The 18,300-nt window shown below is 37.2% G+C and overlaps 1 protein-coding gene across 5 annotated transcripts; it reads right to left on the reverse strand.

Annotated features, from left to right (window-relative positions):
- Positions 1–8,301: 8,301 nt before the first annotated feature.
- Positions 8,302–17,930, reverse strand: LOC100855232 (geraniol 8-hydroxylase). 5 transcript variants are annotated; one of them, XM_010663319.3, is made up of 4 exons: positions 17,540–17,930; positions 10,665–10,936; positions 9,210–10,197; positions 8,302–9,083 (listed from the first exon to the last, which is right to left on the reverse strand). In XM_010663319.3, exons 3-4 carry the CDS (start codon positions 10,101–10,103, stop codon positions 8,478–8,480), a joined length of 1,500 nt encoding a protein of 499 aa, XP_010661621.1. In that variant the 5' UTR covers positions 10,104–10,197; positions 10,665–10,936; positions 17,540–17,930; the 3' UTR covers positions 8,302–8,477. The 5 variants fall into 5 exon arrangements, with proteins under 5 accessions (XP_010661621.1, XP_059599271.1, XP_010661630.1 ...); XM_059743288.1 differs by having other exon boundaries at positions 9,210–10,200; positions 10,665–10,819; positions 17,540–17,901; XM_010663328.3 differs by having other exon boundaries at positions 9,210–10,200; positions 17,540–17,897.
- Between the last annotated feature and the right edge of the window lie 370 nt (positions 17,931–18,300).

The following is an 18,300-nucleotide window of genomic DNA, read 5'->3' on the forward strand; positions in this document are numbered from 1 at the left end:
TTTTATGGAAATAAAATTGTCTTTTGAAAAATCGATTTTGGTTTTAAAAAAAAATTATCCGTTCACCCTCTCTCATAGGTGGTAAAAACTACCATATATTTGTAATATCTTCTTCTACTATAATAATTTAAAAATAATTTTTTTAAATTATCGTACTATTGAGAAGAGTCCTACAATTGATGGCTCTCACATTCAACCAAGCTGGCGCTCGTATCATATGCCCAAGTTTTTTGAAAACTATGTAAGTTGTGGGACTTTCAATGACAATCTCAATTGATCGAAGATCAAACGAAGAGGGAAACCAAGTACAATGTTTATCATAGGATGCGCAATCATACAATTGAAGATTGTAGGAGCCTTAAGCATGTTGTCGAAATGTACTTATAGAAAGGGGATTTGTACCTATTTCTTGTGAAGGGTTGTAAAGGGTGGTAAGAGCAATGACTAGGTTAAAAAATACATGATGGATTATAGCAACAATACACATGACAATCAATGGAATCAACTAATTAACATTAAAATATGATACAAGTTAGTATCAAAATTTGGTGAGCATTACTCCATCAATTTGATCATAGAGATTTTGTGTTTGGACAAATCTAATAACACATTAGATATAATATTTTAGTAGCAAACTATAGGTTAAACGGATTTTAGTTACTTAGGTTATGTTTGATTTTCGGAAAAGTACTAAGGAAAGAGAAAAAATATTAAGAAAAATGATTTTCTTACATTTGATTGTCTTTCAGAAAATAATATATAATTAAGATTAATTAAAAATTTATATATTTTCAAATTATTTAATCTTTATATCAAAAAGTTATTATTTTAATATGACTTCACATAAATGCGTTATCAATATAATTTATATTTTTATAAATATTATTATTTAAAAATAATATTATAATATTATAATTTAAAAATAATATTATAATATTATAATTTAAAAATAATAAATTCACCATGATTAACAATTATTTTTACATATTGAATTTATTACATAAAATAAATAAATTTTATAATAGGTATATTTTAAATAAATTTATTATTATAAAAATATATTATTAGTTAAAAAATGTTATTTAAAAAAAATGTGTGTGGGAAAGATGACTTTAGGAAAATGGTTGTTGGTAGAAAAATTGAATGATGGAAGAGGTAAGGTTTTATTTGTATTCAATGAAATAAGTTTACTTTTGTGTTTGATGTTGGTAGAAGAAAAAATTATTACAATGATGCGATTAAAGTTTTTACTTAAGAAATGTATTTTAATTTTTTTTATTCAATAATAAGGATAATTAAATAAAGTTTATTTCATGTTTTATTTGAGCAAAAATATGAACTACCCAAAAATGGATGAGGGAAAGAACCAGAAAATGCCCTCAATGACCAGCAGAAGAGCTTCCAAACAGAGTATCCAAATGGTTGATCAACCCCCCACGAGCGTTGGTGTCCAGCCGATGGGAAGGACACAGATAGAAAAGCTGAAGCTGAAAACTCTGCTCTCTATTGTTAAAGTAACAAGAGAGAAAGATTTAATATATATATAGTGTTCAAAATAGATGGAGACAGGCTGTTATGACAGCTGGTAAAAAATAACAACTCAATAACAATAAATCTAACAACAAGTGGGCTTCATCTCGTGACATCAGAACCAACTCCTCTGTTCTCCTCTGTTCTTGGCTTATCATCCCCCCTCAAGTGAAAGGGTCTTGGAGCTATACAAAGCTGAGATTTGAGGGACAAGAACCTTGAACTTGTGAGATGCTTAGTCAATAAATCTGCTGGCTGCTCTTCAGTGGGAACAAATTGTAGTTGTATCTTTCCTCTCATGACTTGATCTCGTATAAAATGAAGGTCTATTTCTATGTGTTTAGTTCTAGCATGAAACACAGGGTTCTTTGCCATATGGTAAGCACTGATATTATCATACCAAAGTAGAGGTATAGCAGGTATTGGCACACATAGCTCTTGCAGTAAGGCTTGCATCCAAACAATCTCAGCAGTAGCGAAAACAAGACCACGATACTCAGACTCGGCACTACTGCGAGACACCACTTTTTGTTTGGTAGAGGACCAAGAGACTAAGTTACCTCTTAGATAAACTAGATATCCACTTGAGCTGTGCCTATCATCAAGGTGAGCACCCCAATCTGCATCTGTGAATCCCTCTATTGTCAAGTTACTTGAAGGACTGAACAGGAGCCCATCTTGCATTGTTCCTCTTAGATACCGAAGTATTCGTTTGACTGAGAGCCAGTGAGTTGTGGTTGGTTGTTGCATAAATTGGCATGCCTTATTGACAGCAAAGGCTATATCAGGTCTTGTCAAGGTAACATACTGAAGTGCCCCTACTACACTTCGATAATGGGTAACATCTGCCATAGGATCTCCATCAAATTTAGACAAGTTCTTCCCAACAGCACCAGGTGTGTTTGCCGGTTTGGTATCAAACAGTTCAGTTCTATGAAGAAGATCTGAAATGTATTTGGTTTGGCTCAAAGTCATAGAACCTTCATTGTAAGAAACCTCTATACCGAGAAAGAATGAGAGTTGACCCAAATCTCGTAAGGCAAAAACTGAATCAAGTTTAGCTATGAGAGACGAAATCTGTGTGGAGGAGCTGCCCGTTACAAGGATATCATCAACATAGACAAGAACTATCAAAGTAGTGGCCTTTCCAAAGTGCAGAAACATAGAACTATCAGTCCGAGACATGCTGAATCCCCACTGAAGAAGAGCAGAGCTGAGTCTTTGAAACCAAGCACGTGGGGCTTGTTTTAAGCCATATAAAGCCTTCTTCAATCTGCACACTCTATTCGGGAATTGAGTGTCAAAGTATCCAGGAGGTTGAGACATATAGACTTGTTCTTCTAGCTCACCATTGAGGAAGGCATTGTGAACATCAAGCTGTCGAATTTCCCACTTAAAACTGAGAGCAACAGTAAGTATGATGCGAATAGTGGCAGCCTTAACTACTGGACTAAACGTCTCAAAATAGTCCAAACCATGAGTCTGATTATATCCTTTTGCCACAAGCCTAGCTTTATACCTCTCTATACTCCCATCTGGCTTATGTTTCAGTTTATACACCCACTTACAGCCAATCACATTGACATTGGGTGGTTGTTCAACAAGATCCCAAGTATGGTTTCTATGAAGAGCAGCAATCTCCATTTCCATAGCTTTAGTCCAATTTGGATCTTTGAAGGCTTGTTTGAGAGTAGATGGTTCTGAAACCTTTATGGCAGAGAGATCAAGAATGGTCTTTTTCTTGGTTATACCACGCATGGACCTTGTTGTCATTCGTGGAGCAAGAGTAGTGATTTAAGGTTCTGGAACAGATTTAGGTGATAAATCTATAGCAGGAGAAGAACTAGATGTGTCCAGAGGTGAAGAAGAGGTTGTAGGAATAGGACTTTCACTTGTGGATAGAGAATGAGAATCTATGGAAGCATGACTGATTTTTGAATCTAGGAGAAGACATGGAAAAGAAGGAGGAGTTATAAGGGCAGGGGTAGAGCCTTCTGCTGAAGTGTCATTAGACGAACTGGAAGACTTGGACTGAGCAAGTGGGAAAGTTGATTCATCAAAGACCACGTGGGGAGTAATATAGACTCTTCCAGTTGCATAATCAAGACATAAAAACCCCTTGTGATTCAAACTATAGCCAAGAAAAAGACATTGGACAGATCTGTACTGCAATTTATGAGTGTTGTATGGCCGAATGAAAGGATAACAAAGGCAGCCAAATACACGAAAAGATTTATAGTCAGGATGCCTTCTAAAAAGAGTGAAGTAAGGAGAGTCATACTCGAGAACTTTGCTTGGCATTCGATTGATAAGAAAAGTTGTTGTCTGAAAAGCATAGTGCCAGTACTTCATTGGCAAGGAAGCATGAGATAACAAAGCCAACCCAGTTTCAACTACGTGTCGGTGCTTCCGCTCAACTCTACCATTTTGAGTTGAGTTGTATGGACAGGAAAATCGATGGGCAATACCAACTGCTTGAAGAAAAGACGTAAAAGATCGAAATTCTCCACCATTATCAGACTGTAAGCACTTAATTTTGGTGTCAAACTGATTCTCCATTTGAAGCTTGAATCGCTTAAAGATGGGAAGGGCCTGATCCTTTGTTTGTAATGAATAAAACCAAGTATACCTGGAATAATCATCTACAAAAAGAATGAAATATCTCGCTCCAGATGTAGATTTAATTGAGGCAGGTCCCCAAATATCAGTATAAACAAGTTCTAAAGGTTTAGATGCATGAAAATTTGAGAGCTGAGTGGGTAGTCTATGACTTTTAGCTAACTGACAATCAGAACAAACAAAGGATTTATATTTCCCAGAAGCAACATTACAAGTATTCATGACTTTTGAAACAATGTCAAAACTAGCATGGCCTAGTCTATTGTGCCATAACTCTGCTTTATTTTCAACAGTACTAGAGAATTGGGAATGGAAAACAGAAGCATTATTAATACTACTATAAGGTTTCAGATTGCTGAACACAGGAAACTTGTAAAGGCCATTTTCAAGCTTGCCTTGAGCAAGAACCATCTTCGTGTGTAGATCCTTCACAAAGAAAGCATTAGAATGAAACTCAATCAAGGCATTATTTTCTGAGCAGAACTTAGCCACACTAATCAAATTAGCTGAGATAAAGGGAACATGAAACACTTTCTTGAGTCGAAAAGAATGTGTATGAGAATGAAGTTGTTTAGAGCCAATATTGGAGATGGAGAGATGCTTACCATTACCAATAGTGACTCTATCTGTTCCCGTGTATGGTGAAGTACTGGTGAGATTCCCCAAATTCTGAGTCAGATGGTGACTTGCTCCAGAATCCAAATACCAACTCTCATCTGCAGGATTATTAGAAGCAGAAGCAACCATAGCAGGTATATTGTTTTGATTCCCATTATTCAAAGAATGAGAAATAGTAGTCTGACCTCATTGAAAAGAGATATCAAACCTGTGATAACAGATCTGAGCAGTGTGGCCAAACTTACCACATAACTGACACTGAGGTTTCTCACTTGGACTGGAATTTTGCCTTCCACCTTGTCCATTTCTACCTCCACGTCCACGACCTCTATAGGTGTAATTATTGTTATTTGGAGAGTAGCCTTGTCCACGACCTCCATTAAACTTCCTTCCACCACCTCTGTTATTAGAGGAAGAGGCATAATTGGCAGACATTTGTTCAATCGAGCTTTGTTGCTCAAGACGATGCTCAAAGGCTAATAGCATACTATGTATAGCTTCAAGAGAGATCTTATCATCTCTAATGTTGATAGCAGTAACAACAGCATTATAATCGGATCCAAGACCTCCAAGAAGATTCATAACCTGATCTTGTTCTGAGACAGATTCTCCAATAGCAGCTAGATTATCAGCAGCTCCTTTGATCTTCATTATGTAGTCTATCATCGACATTGATCCTTTCTTTGTGGATTGTAATTCGAGTCTGAGTTGCATTATCCTAGCTCTTGAAGAAGATGAAAAAATACTTTCCAAGGCATTCCAAGCAGAGTGAGAAGTATTATGGCCTATGATCTGTGCCATGATACCTGGTGTGAGCGACGAGTAGATCCAACTAAGGATTGTTCGATCTTGTCTCCTCCAAGCAACAAAAGCTGGATTCATCACTCCTGGACTCAGATCTTTCTCCGGACAGATAGAGGTTCCATCAATGAAATCCTCAAAGCCATTAGCAAAAATGACATTATCAATCTGAGATCTCCATAGGATGTAATTCGTCCGATCAAGTTTCATAGGCAGAGTGTGATTAAGCATCTGATAGGAAGGAATGGACGCCATTGTTGAGCTTTGTCCAGATCCAATCGAACCAGAGGAAGAAGAAGACTGTGTCGGAGTAGAGGCCATGTTTGGATCGAGAGAAACAGAGAGAAAGTGAGAAACCTTGAATGTTAGCTCTGATACCAAGATAGAAAAGCTGAAGCTGAAAACTCTGCTCTCTATTGTTAAAGTAACAAGAGAGAGAGATTTAATATATATATAGTGTTCAAAATAGATGGAGACAGGCTATTATGACAGCTGGTAAAAAATAACAACTCAATAACAATAAATCTAACAACAAGTGGGCTTCATCTCGTGACATCAGAACCAACTCCTCTGTTCTCCTCTATTCTTGGCTTATCAGACACGTGGAGGAAAGCCCCCACAACGAGGTCATTCTAAAGCTTCCACCTGTCACCTCCAGAGGACATGCACAATAATCAGAAAGATGAAGATCCAATCCTCAAAAGTCTGATCGAAGGAGCAAGCAACAACTCCTATTCCAAAACCAAATTAAAGAGGAACAAAATAGAGAAAGATACAACTGCGACGTCCAGCAGTGGTCGCTTCCAATCCTTGTCCCGTTGCTGAAACTTAGCGTGGCAAAATTGTGCCCAAGGAGATCAAGTCTTACTTGTTTTGGTAGTCTATATACTTGGAACTAGCCTCGGATATGTCCAACAGCAATCCACTTGTCCTTTACATAAAGAGAAAGTGATCGACTAAAAGATAAGAAAGGTAAGGTGGATGCCTTGCTACGATGTCGTGGCTCTTCAAATAATGTCGATGGTTTGTAGGTGAGGTGGTGTTCATTTTTTGGTTAAATAGAAAATGTTAAAATATTTGATTTTTTTCATTCAATTAAAAGTAACTTATTATCATCAACCAACATAACTAAATTAAACTTATTGATAACAAGTTCACTTTAATTATGCGAGTTAATATAACAAAGTATTTTTAACTTAATAGAAAAAACTAAATATTTTAATTTTTTCTATTCGGTCAAAAAACAAACACCACCTAAGTTTACACCATACTAATTGATAAGAACCTTACTACTCAATGATACTCCTTCCCAATGACAATGCCTCCATCTTATCAGGTAACTATTTTTAAAAACTATTCTTTAATGTTTGATAAAACAAATCCCTTTGAAAATCTAAAATGTTTTTAATTTTTTTAAAATTTTAAATATAATTTTTCTATGTAGTGTTTTAATTTTAATTATTTTTTATATTTATATAACCATTTTTTAAAACAATTATTAGAAAACAAGTGAATATAATTGGAAAAAATTAAAAGCTATTTTCTAAAAACATCATATTTTTTATTTTTAAGAATAATATGTTGTTTTTTGTTTTCTAATTGTAAAACATGTTTTTTCTATTATTTTAGTTTGAAGAACGAAAAATTGTTTTTGAATACACTTATTAAATAAATCCTTCATTTTTTCTAAGCAAAATTGAACTATATAAAGGAGTTTAAAACCTTAGTACTGAATCAAAAATTTATCATGGATTATCTTTTGACTAGTTTAAAATTCCCACATATACATTCTTTGCTAGGATTTGAAAATAGACTATTATTTGACTTTATTTAGGCATCAAACACAATTCAATAAAGCAACTATATATGTCTTTAATTTGAAGTGATTTTCATTTGTTAGTAGCTTGTTTTCGTGCTCTTCAAATCCAATTTCTAGAAGAGAGAAGAGGGTTTAACGGCTATGAGAGTTAAGCGACTTCCCTTAAACTTTACTTATATATTTTAGGGGTGTTTGATTTGAAAGAAAATTTTATGGGTTTTGAGTTGATATCATCTTTTAAGTGAGAAAATTTCTTTTAAAATGGGTTGATCTAGTGAAGGTTTCATCCCTATTTTCATATTCATCTTTAGGGTAAAACCTAAATTTTTTTCTTATGTGAATTCAAGAAAAGGCCAGGACCAAACATGATATGAACTCAAGTATAGTACTCTTAAGAGGTTTTCCACATTAAATTTTGGTGTTATTGTCTCTTTACCTCTATTTTATCTTTTCATTAGTTTATCTTAACTTATTCATCGATTTATTATGTCAATTGATTGAGGAATTGAGCTGGAATAAGATCTTTTAAGCTTTGGAAAATTATAAAACAATCTCTTATTTGTTATTGATGTTAATGGATAACCGAAAAGTAGGTTTTTTTTAGTAGATGAAATGTCTTACAAATCTTAGTTGAGGAGTGTTCGCTCATTTATGTGTGAATTGTATTAACCATCTTTTGAAAGAGTGTTAGGGCATCCCATATTACTTGTACTTTACTTGCTTGGTGGTGGGATTGATAAAGAAGATCAAAACCATTGAAAAAAAATTAAGGGAGTGATTTCATAAGGTATGATCTCACACTTTTTCACCATCTCTAGGTGCTGTTATTCATCCATAATTCCTATGAGACACAAATAGTTAAGAACTAAGACTGACACTTCAATTGAAAAATATAAAGATAACATATGCTGCTATGCATGAAAGCATGATACTTGATAGCCATTTAAATTGGAAATTAGAAAGATTTTAGAGTTTATCTATCAATATGACAGAACTGGACCGACACGTCTAGTTAATGACAACAGAGCTTGAAACACAGCAAAGCACCCCAAGAATCAGCACATTACTTCGGCACACAAGAGCAACAACTTCACACACGTATCGGTATAGCTTTCAGGGGCTGAGCCTTCTGTAAGGTAATGCCAAACCTGTCTTCCATGTTCATGTTTTCCGGTGTCATCCCATCTTCAAGTTTCCAATCACAGGAGTGAATGAGTGAAGCCAGCATCAAGTGAACCATCCGGGTTGCCAATGGCAACCCAGGACAGATTCTCCTGCCAGCACCAAACGGAATCAACTCAAAATTCTGGCCCTTCACGTCCATGTCCAACTCCAAGAATCTCTCGGGTACAAAGGAGTTGGGGTTCTCCCATATGTTCGGGTCTCGACCTATAGCCCATGCGTTCACCAGCACCTGTGCGTTCTTTGGGACTGTAAGCCCATCTATATCTGTGTCCTCTTCAACTCTGTGTGGGATTAAAAATGGAACTACTGGGTGCAATCGGAAAGTTTCTTTCACGACCGCTTGCAAGAAAGGGAGTCGAGTGATGTCTGATTCTTTTACCTGTTTGTCTTTGCCGATGGTTTGCAGGAGCTCCACTCGGGCTTTTAAAAGTTTTTCAGGGTTGTGTAGCAGCTCTGCCATTGCCCATTCCAAGGTGCTCGAAGTTGTGTCAGTCCCCGCAACAAATAAGTCCTGTAACATAGTCTCTGGGTGCGTTAATAGGCTTGAATATAGTGTTTATTTGCCCAACTTCTATTTGAATCATTAAAAACCAGACCAAATTCATATCAAATTAAGATGGAGATAGAAGATACTAACCAATAACAAATGTTCCATATGATTTCTTTCAATCTCATTGCTGTTATCCTCGCTGATGTTGAGAAGAGTATCTAACACGTCACTGGTAGCTATTGAACCTTGCATTTTTCTTAACTGTAACCGTTGCTTGATCATTCTATCAAATATCCCAATCATCTTACCAAAATAAATTGTCAAACGACGCCTTATACCTTGTGGATCAATCTTTCTGAGCACCGGAAAATAATCTACCAAGTTGGGTCTCTCAATTTCCTCTATTATACAACGCACCAACTCCTGAAACTCTAGTACAGTCTCAGAAATTGGATCCACAAGATCCACAGAAAATATGGTGTTAGATAACAAGTTGAGACTAGTTCTAAAAGCTTCACGGCCTATATACACAGCATCACCGGCTTGGCGGCTCTCTTCAACTTTCGCAAGAAGTTCTTGCACTTTGTGGTGGCGGAGATGGGTGTTAGAGTCTAGTTTTTGTGTTGTGAATAAGTGCGAATTGCATATCTTTCGAAGGACTCTCCAAGTTGTTGAAACAGGCATCCAGGCCATTGACAGTTGGTTGTGGTTTGTGGCTCGGATGGCATCAGGGACGAAGCGGTTGCAGAAGGAGAGGTCCTGCTTTTGGAGGACCTCTTTGGCCATGGGTGCAGAAGAGATGACTATTGTGGTTACATAGCCAAGTTTAAGAGTCATTATTGGGCCGTAAGTTTTTGCAAGTTCGGCTAGGGACTCATGGGGTCTGTTACCCAGGTTTAAGAGGTTTCCTATTATGGGAAGTGGAACTGGTCCCGGAGGAAGTTTGTAAGCAGTATGTTGGCTTCCTCTTCTAACTGAAAACATGATGTAAATTGAAGTCCAAGCGACGAGAAAACACAGCAGACAGCTCAACATCTCCATTTCGCTCCCTCTCTCTCTCCCCGACGAGCAGTATCTCTCAACTTTTCAGTTTGATTTCTTAACTTCTCAAGTACCAACGGGCAAGGACGAACACCTGCTGAAACCCCCAACATAATCATCAGAAACCCAGTTTATTCAGATGGAGTCATTCAACTCATTATTTATCAATGTTTTCAAAGAATTAATTAAGAAGATTTTTTGTTATGTATATTTTGCATAACTCATTTTCAAAATATATATATATATATATATATATATATATATATATATATATCCACCCAAAATCCACGGGAAAAGAACCAGGAAATGCCCTAAGTGATCAACAGAAGAGCTTTCAAATAGTAGAAGGAAATTAAACGTATCCAACTGACGGACCAAGTCCCACGGGGCCATTCTAAAGCTTTCACCCGTCACCTCCAGAGGACATGCTCAATAACCAGCAAGATGAAGACCCAATACTCAGTCTATGATCAAAGAATAACACAATGGAGGAGGAAGCAACAAGCACCTCCCTTTCCAAAACCAAATTAAATAGGAAAAAAATAGAGAACGATACAGTACCAGATACAGACGCGACCGGCAGCGGTGGCATCCAATCAGAGCCCCATTGCTGAAACTTATGGTGGCAAAATTGTGGCCAAGAAATATCAAGTCTCGCTTCGTTTGCTGGTGTACCAAGAGCTAGCCTCCCACGTCTCCACAGCAATCCACTTGTCCTTTATAAGAAAAAAAAAAATGAAAAAGATAAAAGATAAGTGAGGTGGAGGCCTAGCTACCGTGTCGTGGCCGATGGTATACAGGAAAGTTTAGACAAAGAATTGATAGGCCCTGACCTGCACCACATATAATTTTGGGAGTCATGTTGTAATGAATCTAATGATACACCATTTAAAAAAAAATTTAATTTTTTAGAATTTTGACGAAAACAATTCTCAATACATACACTCAAATAGTCGAATTAATCAATATTCCAAACTTACCCTTAAGTCCTCTTCTCTTACCTCCCGCCAACTACCAAATTTTTTTTTACCTTTCATTTTATTATTATTTTGATAAGACAAATGAGATATCATTACTATTATTATTTTAAAAAAATATAACTTTGACACATGACAATCACCTTAATGTTTTTTCATTTTTATTTTTCCCCTCCTCTTTAGTATATCCATCTTCTTTTTGCTTTTGTTTTTTAAAATATGTTAGCTTGATGAAATCTTTTCAATTTCAATTTTTTTTAATATTTCATATTTTTATATTTATTAATTTTAATTATTTATGGACATTTTAAAACATAAAATAATAATATATAATAAATAATTAATAATAATAAATTTAATATAAAAGTAAATACATGATAAACAAATTTTAAGATTTAGAACATAAAATTTTCCAACGTTTAATATTTTTAATTAAAGAAGATGAAAATTTGGTTGTAATTCTAACATTTTGCTTTATTAAAATTTTAAATTTTTTATTTATATTTTTTATAAAAAAAAATTATATTGAATTGGTTATATTAATTTTATTAAAAATTAAATTTTTTGTATATTGACATTGTGTATCATTAAAAAAAAAAAAGTATCGTTCCTTTATGAAAAATGTATTACTCTTTTATGAAAAAAGTACCATTTTTTTAATGAAAAAAAGTAACAATAAAGTGTGTTACTTTTAACACACTTTCATGGTACTTTTAATATATTGCAATATTACTTTTTTTTACAAAAGAGTATATGGACTCCGCATTTTAGTTCATGCGTTTTCCACTCAATAACGAGTTCAATTTTATTTCAAAAATGATTTTATTTATTAGAAAATGACTTGGAGTCGCCACTTATTTTTGTTTTATTTTTAAAAGGTAAACAAAATAAGAAAAAAAAACCCTAAGTGTGACTCTTTATTTTGAAAAATGTGGTCTATGAAAAACTAAATCGGGTTTGGAGATCAAGTTATTTATCGGGAAGGTACGATAAAGACCGTAGCATCCCTCTAAGTCCCTAAAGTCGGGTCTCTACTAATAAAATAAAATTGACATGATAATTAATGAGAAAGTCAATTAATATCCGGAACTAATCATGCACATATGAGAATCAGAACATGCATAAATAATGACCAGAGTGAGAGTGGGTGCGTACCTAGGCAACAAGCCATCATGCGCTATCAAGAGAGAGGGTTAGTGCAAAGTAATGAATACAAAATATGTCACTCATGTCACCAAATCATATAAAGAAGTATCAATATCATGCATGAGATTTCATTCAATTCCATTTTTATTTTAAAGGAAATTTATTTAATGTCGGGCCCCCACCATAGCCCAATCTATTTTTGAGTGAATCAATTTCGTAAATTCTATCATCAAGAATTACGAAAAATAAATTCACACTTATTTTAAAATATTTTGAAAATCAAAGAAAATTCGAAAGTGGCTCGCTAGAAGGAAAATGGTGAACAAATTTTATTAAAAATGGGATGTTGGTATCTAAAAAAAAATAGAAGTTGGAAAATCCTTTGAAAACGGGGTTAAGAAATTCTTATTTTGAAGTCAAAGGGAAAGAATTTGAAGGGGGGACATGACTCAAAAAGTGGCCATGCTAGAGGTGACCATCCACTCCATGCATAAGTGGAAGGAGATGAACAATAATAACCACGGAGATGGGGACAGAGAAGATGTTGGCAGCATTCCATGAGCTTGTTGAAGCCACTTTGCTAAACACAGAAGTGACAGAACTGACTAAAGCGACATCTGAAGGTATCCAACCATAGTGCCCAGATCCATGCCCAAAAGGTTTCATGCTACTCCCTAATGATTTCCTTTCTCTTGCTTCAACATGCATTTCCTTATTTTCAAACCTCAATTTCCTCCCACTTGAATATTGACCATCTCAATCTGCATCATCCTTGTCATATGAATCTACTTTTGCAGGATCACTGCCTCAATCATCAACTTTGGAAGTGGAATCAGCCCATTGCCAATTGCCTTCAAGAAAATCAATCATACTGTACTCAGCTGAACCCATAGCACCATAAAAAGGTAGCAATCTCATCTTCAATCAAATCATTCTCTATTAAGTATGGTTGGCCAAGGAGAAAATATCTTCTTTACGCAATACTATCTAGAACTGCATGGGCCCTACAGGTTTAAAGCTTCTATCAAAATCGTCAAACAAATTATGTGATGCACATGTCAACACAGGAGAAGACTGATCCCAATCTTTGCTTCTTCCAGAATTTTGATATTTGATTGAAGCTGACGTCAACTCTAGAGTTTTCTTCAGGAAAATGCTCCATGAAACTAGGGTCCTTCTATATCAGCATTCCGACAGGTTAAAGGATCTCTCAATTCTTGTTCCATCCATTCCTGTTAGGATCATAGATTTCAGCTGAATGGAGGGTCCTCTGCCTTCTTGTGCATTCGCCTTTAAACCCTTTATTCATTCGAGCACTATAGAAACTGATCCATCTCAGAGATTCCTTCAATGGATCCTCTCCCCCAAATAGATACAGATGACTACTGTTTAGAACAGTATAGCCAAAGCCCAGAGCTTCAGAATATTTCACAGGTACTGGTGGAAGTGGCTGTCAAAGCTGGTAGATGAGGTCAGAAGCGTTCCATGATATCCTTGTTCGAGATCCCTTAGCATTCATTCCAGCAGCTACCGATTTGCACCATTCAGTAAACATTGCTCGGGTAAGGACTGTAGCACAAACGGTACCATCTCTTGCTACATTATTAATGGTATTTGCAACCAGTTTCACAAGGCTTGCACAAATATTCTTGACTGTAGCATTAAGGCTCGAACCTCAACCCCGAATCTGATGTCTTTAGCAGTATGGTTGCTGCCCCAGTTCAGCCTACTACCGATCTGACGGATGTTGTGCCAAGTGATCTGAACCTTAGGAGCGAGACTGGTGACGAGACAGTATATGGCTAGGGAGTTTAAAAAACTAGAATTTCATGGAATGGAGAGTTTTAGCGAGAGAAAGTCTTAGAGATAGCACGAGGGTTTTAGAGAGAGAAAGTGAAGGACTCAGTTACAACGTGAGGAAAATAGGGTCTTTTGAGGTATTCTCATCTGGAAGGCAACTTAATAAGCAAGAGGGTAGCATGAAGGATTGGCGTGGATAATATGGAGGATGACTTTCAGTTGATGAACTTGGTATACTCATGCATGGTTAGGACTCTCTCTGTTTGACACCTTCAGTCGATTGCTCCTTCTCTGCCCATTTGTTTCATCTCCATTGTCATGTCTTTGTTCACTAGGTCTAACAATTCCCAAGCTAGGATTCCTTGAAAGATTGATACTATATTCATAATAATCATATGCTGCACCAGTTTCCTTCTCGACCAGCTCATCTATTGCTTCTCTGCGAGAATGCTGAATGCTATTATGGGTGCCCTGGATGGCAGTGTCCTCTTTGTCAATGATCAAAACTCTTTCACAACTTTTCTGTACATCAGCAGGTTGAAGAGGCGAAGCATGCTGCTGTCTAACATATATTACATCCTTCCCGCTCATCTTCACACCAACTATAATATTGGTGCCAAATGTTTCAATAAACCTTGCCAAGGCAGCAGGATCCCATGATGATGGAACAGCGTTCTTAACATGTTCACGAAATACCATTTATCCTCCAGGAAGATTCCTTGGCTCATCCCAGGTACTGTTGGGCCCATACCAACACCTCCTTGAAGATTACTCAATGCTTGAGAAATGCCAAGGTTTGAGTTTACCGACATATTAGAAGTTGCTGAAGTGAACGAACCAAAAGCTGAGTTTTGTGCAACCTGTGCAGTGCCTGCTAGTGTTCCAGGTCCAGTTATTGATGAGACAGCTGACTGCCCAAATGAGAACACAGCTTGAGTGGTAGGCACAGATGATGCCATTTCGTTGGATATCATATTTGGCATATGCATAGCCATGGAAGTCCCACCCATTGACAGAAGTCCTATAGAAGTTCCCCCACTTAGGGCTATAGAATACGTCACTTGCCGTGCTTGAGAGAGGTTGTTCAGAATGCTTACATTTGCTGCAGCAGGAACCACAGGACATAATGGTCTGTGATATACCACTCACTATAGGTTTCAAATCTTGGACATTGTCACCACTTGAGATCATCTCCTGAGAAGTAGAAGGTGGTCAAGAAGTCCGAAAGCTTGGAACTCCTTGAGAAACAATATATATAGTTCATCTGAAATAGATGTTCTTCTTTTTACCATCTCAGACAATATCCAACAGCTTGTGGCAATAAGGCCATTAATAGAGGAATATGCTTCATCTGTAATCAAAATTCAGTCCCTCCAAAGAGGCCCTGTGCCACCCTCCGGCAGCTCCCCATGCACTTACATCCCGGAACGTCAACACGGACGATGCACCTCCCAACAGTCTTGCTAGTAACTCTTCAAATTCATGCATCACAAATCCATTTGAAACGCCAAAACCCAAACCCCACATGGAACCAGTGGACGAGAATAGGCATTTATACGCTCATGACATGGTAAGATTTGATGGGACTGTCAGACAGGTATGGGATACATGACTGAAGATTTTTGGAGTGCCATCTTCAAGTACCTTAATACCCTTTCAAACTCTTCAATAGGACCAGCTTGCCCTCTCATTGTAGGCATAAAGCATCAGCTCTGACGTATGTGCATGTGACATCCCATCTTCCTTTACCCAGCCAACCTTGCCAACAAACACTCTTATCATATTCATCTTCCTCTTCCTCAAGCGTTTCAGCAAATTATTCTGACCTTCCTCGAAGATGTTAGCATCAACTAACTTCTCTTTCAATATATTTCTCCATTCCCTCATTCGCGACTGATGGAGAGTATAAAAAAAATTCTATCATCAAAAATCAGCAAATGATCAGCCAAAGCCGGATCATCCGTCACCCAGATCAGTATGTCAACCAATATCCTCTTCTCACTTGCATCTTTCACACCAGCGGGGGCATTATTGAGAGTGATACTAATGCCAGAGAGCGTCTGCTGCACAAAAACCGGGATGCGACTTATATCGATATAAGGATAGATGGAAACTGGACTACTGTAACACAACTTAACCAACGCAGAACTGATACTCTAAGCAATGACATGTGGATCGCAATCCTTTGGTCTTGATGGAACTGCTAGGAGCTTCCTTCCCAGTTTCCCTGTGTCATCTTCTTTGGTGCGTCCTTGTTACAGTTAGCCTAGCAAGCGATTCTGCTCGTGCAGTTTGTTCAAGTTAGACATAATAAATCATACCGACTTCTAGCAAAGAAGTATGAGGCACGTTCAGAACAACATCAGGGCCTCTGCAGTTCCTGCTTAGAAAAGCATACACAATATCGATAGCAACTTGCTTAACAATGGAAGAGAATTTCTTCGCCTTTGCATGAGAATGCCCAAGAATGTATGCAAGCCCAGATTCCCTAGCTTTCAGTATCGGCAGAGACTCTTCTTTGGGAAGAGAGTTTTCCAACTGCTCATCGCCAGATTTCATAACTTGGATATCATGTGAAGACTGCACTGAGTTTTCTTCATGACTAGGATCATTGAAAGTCTGCTCTGAAACATCAAGGGCTTCAATATCTAAGTTTCCAAAACTCTCTGGATGATTCTTCAGTTATTGGTCCCAAATCAGCAAACATCATCTCCACACCTGTGATTGAGAGAACCACTCCTCCTAATGATATCCATCCTTCAATGCCTGTGCTTTTAAGGAACTTTAACATGTAAGTTGGAGAAAGGGCACAAAATATATGCGGATTCCACCTCAATATGCTATATATCCCAATGTCACTAATGCACAGAAGCCATGCTGTGACAATTGGAGCAAACATGAAGGCAACTCTGTGTTCCATAGTGCTGAAGAGAGAAAAGCACCACTAACACGACACCCGAGATTAGAACAATATGATTCTCATGGAGCTCTGTGATTTTCAGTTGAACACCCGAAACTGCTGAAAGAACTGATATTGCAGGAGTGAGAATTCCATCACCAATTGCCATACAGGTTCCCATCAAAACAAAAATCAATAGCCCCTGGCGAAACTTTGGGTGCTTCCCAAAAAACTGATTTCATAGCTGTCAATCTCCTCTTCGTACCATCATCATTCTCCATCAACCAACCTTCCCAGATTCACAGTCTTAAAGCCTGATAGTCTCTTTCAAGGGAAAACAGAGGAACAAGGGAATAGAAATAGGAACAGAGCAGGGAGCATTTTTAACGAATATGTTAAACCCATTTCATTATTTATCCATGAGTTTAACAATCAGTGGGTTAAGATGGAAGAATTTTGCTGGGGGTAAGACATTAAAAACGCAGCAAACTCTTCAAATATTAAACTAATAAACATCAAAGCACAGCAACCCAACAAACAGAGTAGCAATCACAGAGCATGAGACATAAGAGAATGAAAAATGAAAGTGCACAGGAAAGCCATAACAACCATACCTGAAAGCCTCTTCTTCAACCAGGTGTCTTGGGTTGCAACTCCCTGCTCTGTCTCCGGTAAGCGCTCAGCTCATAATCCCTCTCGAAGATCTCTGCTCCATACTATGGTTCCTTCCTTACCCTCAAACTCTTTCCTCTCACAAAAATAACCCTCAGCAAAACTTGCCTCACGCAGCTTACTCCTTTCCCCCTCTCTTTCTCCTCACTTGCCTCACAAGCTAGCCAGCCACCGGAATACCTCTCTCTCACCCTCGTCTGTTTCTTCCTCTCCCCTCAAAATATCCCTGCCGCCCTCAAAAGCACCTTCCCCTCTCTCATACGCTCCTCTAGTTTTCTGCCCCTAGCTCCAAACCCCTACTCTCTTATACGCTCCTCTCTGCAGCTACGCTCCTCCATAACAGAAACGTACCTCTCCCGAATATTCATCTCCAGGTGTCACATTCTGATTGTCCATCAACTCCACTGATTCCACAACAACCAACCAGGAGGCAACATTTGGCTCCTAGAGAGCCCTCCACTTGTCATCTTAAGAGCCCAACACCTGTCAAAGAGAGTAACCTGCAGAGATACAAAAGAGAGCCCCAAATGGGGGTCTACAGAGTAGCATTTTCTTTTTCGAAAGCTATGTTTATTAATGCGCAACTTCATTATAATTTTTTTTATTTTTAATAAATTTAAAAGAAATTTAACATAAATGATTAAATACAATTTTTTATGAAAAATATATTTTATTTTATTTTATATAAATAAAAATTTTAGAA

The sequence above is a fragment of the Vitis vinifera genome, chromosome 2, assembly GCF_030704535.1.
Source record: "Vitis vinifera cultivar Pinot Noir 40024 chromosome 2, ASM3070453v1".
In the NCBI taxonomy this organism is placed as follows: Eukaryota; Viridiplantae; Streptophyta; class Magnoliopsida; order Vitales; family Vitaceae; genus Vitis; species Vitis vinifera.